This window comes from Maylandia zebra, linkage group LG9 (assembly GCF_041146795.1).
Source record: "Maylandia zebra isolate NMK-2024a linkage group LG9, Mzebra_GT3a, whole genome shotgun sequence".
Taxonomy (NCBI): domain Eukaryota; kingdom Metazoa; phylum Chordata; class Actinopteri; order Cichliformes; family Cichlidae; genus Maylandia; species Maylandia zebra.
The window spans coordinates 12,340,255-12,344,230 of record NC_135175.1 but is presented as its reverse complement, the minus strand read 5'-3'; the positions used below and the strand labels follow the sequence as shown (position 1 = coordinate 12,344,230).

General features: G+C 39.9%; 1 protein-coding gene across 1 annotated transcript; it reads left to right on the top strand.

The window, feature by feature from the left end:
* The first annotated feature begins 1,030 nt into the window (after positions 1–1,030).
* Positions 1,031–2,831, top strand: LOC143420267 (uncharacterized). Its single transcript, XM_076888030.1, has 2 exons — positions 1,031–1,483; positions 2,367–2,831. Exons 1-2 carry the CDS (start codon positions 1,224–1,226, stop codon positions 2,635–2,637), a joined length of 531 nt encoding a protein of 176 aa, XP_076744145.1. The 5' UTR covers positions 1,031–1,223; the 3' UTR covers positions 2,638–2,831.
* The last annotated feature ends 1,145 nt before the right edge of the window (positions 2,832–3,976 follow it).

Here is a 3,976-nt window from a genome sequence, read left to right as displayed (position 1 = left end):
TAGAAATATGTAGCTTTGTTCATAGTTAAATATTTATATTTTTCTAGCATGTTTGTTCAGTTTAAAATAAATTTGCCAAAGCAGGCGGTGGCTGGATGTGAGTAAAAAATTCAAACATTCTCATCAGGGTGTTTTCATTTTCTTAAGACAAGAGAATTGCCTTTAAATAATAAAGCAAAACAACTATTTTCTTAGCATGTGTCTTCAGTTGGTCATTAATGTGTGTGTGTGTGTACGTTGGGTATTCATATCTTGTGGGGACATCTTATTGACGTAATGCTTTCCCTACCCCCTAAGCCTAACCATGAAACACACAAGGATATGTGCGCACATGCAGACACACACACACACAAACAAACCTCTCCAAAATCATATTCATATCCCATTTCAGAGTTGTCCACTGAAACAGGGTCTTCCTGAAAACCAGCAGCTCCCTCAGATTCCTCTTTGAATTCCTCTTCGAAGTGGTCGTGAGCACAACCAAACTTAACAGCAGCAGTGACGCTCAACTGATCCTCATACGGCTTTAATGCAGTTTTTTATATTAGTGGTTGTCTACCTCAGATTGCTCAATCAGTAACATTTTACTGTAGAGAGATCTGAACATTTTCAGATCAAAAAACACAAGACATCCCTTTGCTTTGCTTTCAAACAGCAGCTTTGAAATTAAACCCTCAGAGTGACACGAGGCTGTTATCCGTCGTGCAGAATCGATAGAAACTGAATGAAAGTGTGAAAGCTTATATTCTCTTTCATCGAGCAAAAGGTAAAAAAAAACTGTCAAATGACTGAATCTCTTTATAACTGTAAAGCAGTTTGTTATAAGGGCTTTCATTTTAATTTACTTATACTAACAAAAGCCAAACTGCAATGTAATCAAAACCTCTTAATGTAATTTTACTTTAATCGTTATGCTGAATGGTGATGGTACAATGCAAGTATTACTATCAGATAAATGTAGTATAGTAGCAAGTGGAACATTTCTTATTACGGTGTGTTCACACCGAACGCGAATAAAACGCCCCAAACGCCCCTAATTTGACGCGTGTACATTCGCGTCTCAACGCGTGTCCAAGAAAAATCCATCGCGCCTCAAAATATGATATTTTGACGCGCGTGAACCGGAAATGTGGGAGGAATGTGGGAGGGAGTTGTGCCAGACCGGTATCTTTGCAAGATGGCAGCTATCGAGCTAGCGCTTGAAGAGAGAGTCTCCCTTCTCTATGTACTGTGGAGAGCAGAGCAGCAGCGTAAAAGACGTCCTCGCCGTACCTGGGTCCATCAGGTCCTCCAGAGGCATGAGCAGTTTGGTGAGTTTCACCACTTGCTCCAGGAGCTGCGCCTGGATGACGGCCGATTCCAGCGCTATCACCGTCGGCCAGTTTGAGGACCTGCTTTCCCTCGTCGGTCCCAGCATCGCCCGCCTAGACACCAACTACAGACGCTCAATCCCACCTGCAGAGCGCCTGTCCGTCTGCCTGAGGTTAGTAAAACTATTTAATACAGTAGTCCTTTATTGATATCTGTGCTAATATGCTAATCCATCCAGTTATACACTGCTAACATGGATGTGCTATGCTAACAGTGAATGCTGTCGGTGTTTACTGAAAGCAAACTGTGGTACAGAGACGACTCTTTATAATATTTCTAGTGATACTCAGAAGGTCTCATCAAGTCCCGATTTAATTCGATTTATGCTGTTATCAGTGTTTGAATGATAGCATGGCTGTGGTGTCACATCAATGTATGCGCACAGTGTTTGCTGATATCAAACTGTAGCATTAGGACCACTGAGTTAACCTTTGTAGTGATACTCCTTTTTATTTAGACCTGGTTTAATTCTGGTATAGTTGAATATTTGTATATAATCCCTGCAGCTGTCAGACTCTATAGCAGGGGTCACAGCCTTTATTAAAACAGAGTTAGATAAAACTGTGAACAGTTTGGTTCATCTCTAGTTACATGGTTCTATCTTGATAAGCTGTCTTATCACAGATTAATTTTTCAAAAATATTAATGATTTAAGCAAGGAAAGGGCTACATGTCAACATACAACTCTTTATTTCTATTAATGTCTTACTTCATTCCTACCTGATTGACATGTTTAGGAATTGTGAGTGATTGGCCCATGTAGTTGTGAAAGTTGCTACCAATCAAATTATGATATGTTAAAGTTAAAACAAAACACAACTGTTTTAGATATTATCTAATATACATTTTGTAATTATCCTTATAATTACAAAAGGTTTTATGTAAGATTCATGTTTTGTGATTTAAATCTGACATCACAAAAGTATTTTGGAATTTGAATAATGTATTTTGTAACTGCAGTACACATAATACTGATTTTGAACAATTTTGTCCAGGTTCCTTGTCACCGGGGACTCCTTCAGGACCATCGCGTTCAGTTTCAGAGTCGGTGTGTCCACGGTGAGCCAGATCACCCCCCAGGCAGCGACGTCCATCTGGGACTGTCTAGTGGACAACTTCATGGCTGTGCCTTCACCTGGAGACTGGCGCTCCATCACAGAGGGATTCCAGGAGCGCTGGAACTTTCCTCTGTGCTGTGCAGCTCTGAATGGGAAGCACATCCAGACAAAGGCACCCCATATATCATATAGGAGACACACACATTGATATACACTAAATATTCATTTCATTTCTTTTTTGTGGTGCCCAAATTGATGCACCTGCTTGATTTTGTTTAAACAATTATTGCACACTTTCTGTAAATCCAGTAAACTTCTTTTCACTTCTCAAATATCACTGTGTGTGTCTCCTGTATGATATTTAACTGACATTTTTTATTGTAACAACCAATGATTTATACAGGAAAATAATGTCTATTAACAAGGTTGCCCAAACTTCTGCATCCCACTGTATCAGTATATTTTGTCATTAGTATAATATGAAATAAATTCTACATGTGTCAAGTTGTGTGCCAACATTTGCTGTGTAGTAGAACTGAGACATTAGTCATTATAAAAATTTATTTGAAATAATATTAAAATTCTCAAACAGAAAAACATTAAACATAAATATATAAAATATAAGAATTTACAGAGAGACAGGAATAAAAAGGACCAGCTGCTCTCCAGAGCAGGAACAAGGCTGAGGAGGAAATGCTCCATTGGAGACTGGTGTGGCCTCTTCAGGGACTCCAGGATGGCCAGCTCCACCGCCGATGGACCGTCCTGGGACCCGTCCCTCATCTGCCTCGGAGCCGTCCTCCTCTGTGGGCCTGTAAAACAGCACAAAACACAAAGAAATGAGAAGGCTGCTACTAGATTTTAATTTCAACATTGAAAAAAAAACAAAAACAGGATATAATCAGATTGGTTGTAGATATTTAGTAAAGGTGATCATAAGGGAATCCCACCGACTAAAAAGGTATCAGTGCTTGCTGTACATATCTGTGGGTGCAGCAGCAGGAGCTCAGGGACTGGGGATGCTCTGCTGCAGAATCAGTTGGTTCTATCAATACAGTATTAAATGTTAACAGGTTGGATATAATAATCGTAGAGTAGACAGTGGTCCCTCATTTATTGCAGGGGTTCTCAGAATAACTAGCCCCTGGTCACAGTTCTCACAATTGATTCTCAAAGTGCAAACCTTTGTAGATTGCAAAACGTAAAAGTATTATTATGCCGCGGTTTGTCTTCATCTGCCCGCCACTTTCGTGCGCCTTTTCCCCTCACGGTGCAGGTGTGTATTTCCGAATGAGGGTCATAGTTATGGGTGTTTTTGTGCTGTTTTTTCTATTGGACGCGATGGTTATCAAAACCAAACGTGATAAATTTGGCAAGCGCAGGAGATTTGTCAATCAGGCTGCAGAATGCAATGCTGTACTGTGCAATAAAAAATCAGCGAAAAAGCAAAGCAGTGACGGATGAACAGCGGGACCACTGTGTGCTGTTTATTATTAAACAATAAAATATATTCCTAAATGATAACATGCATAAAAGCAGAACGGTAT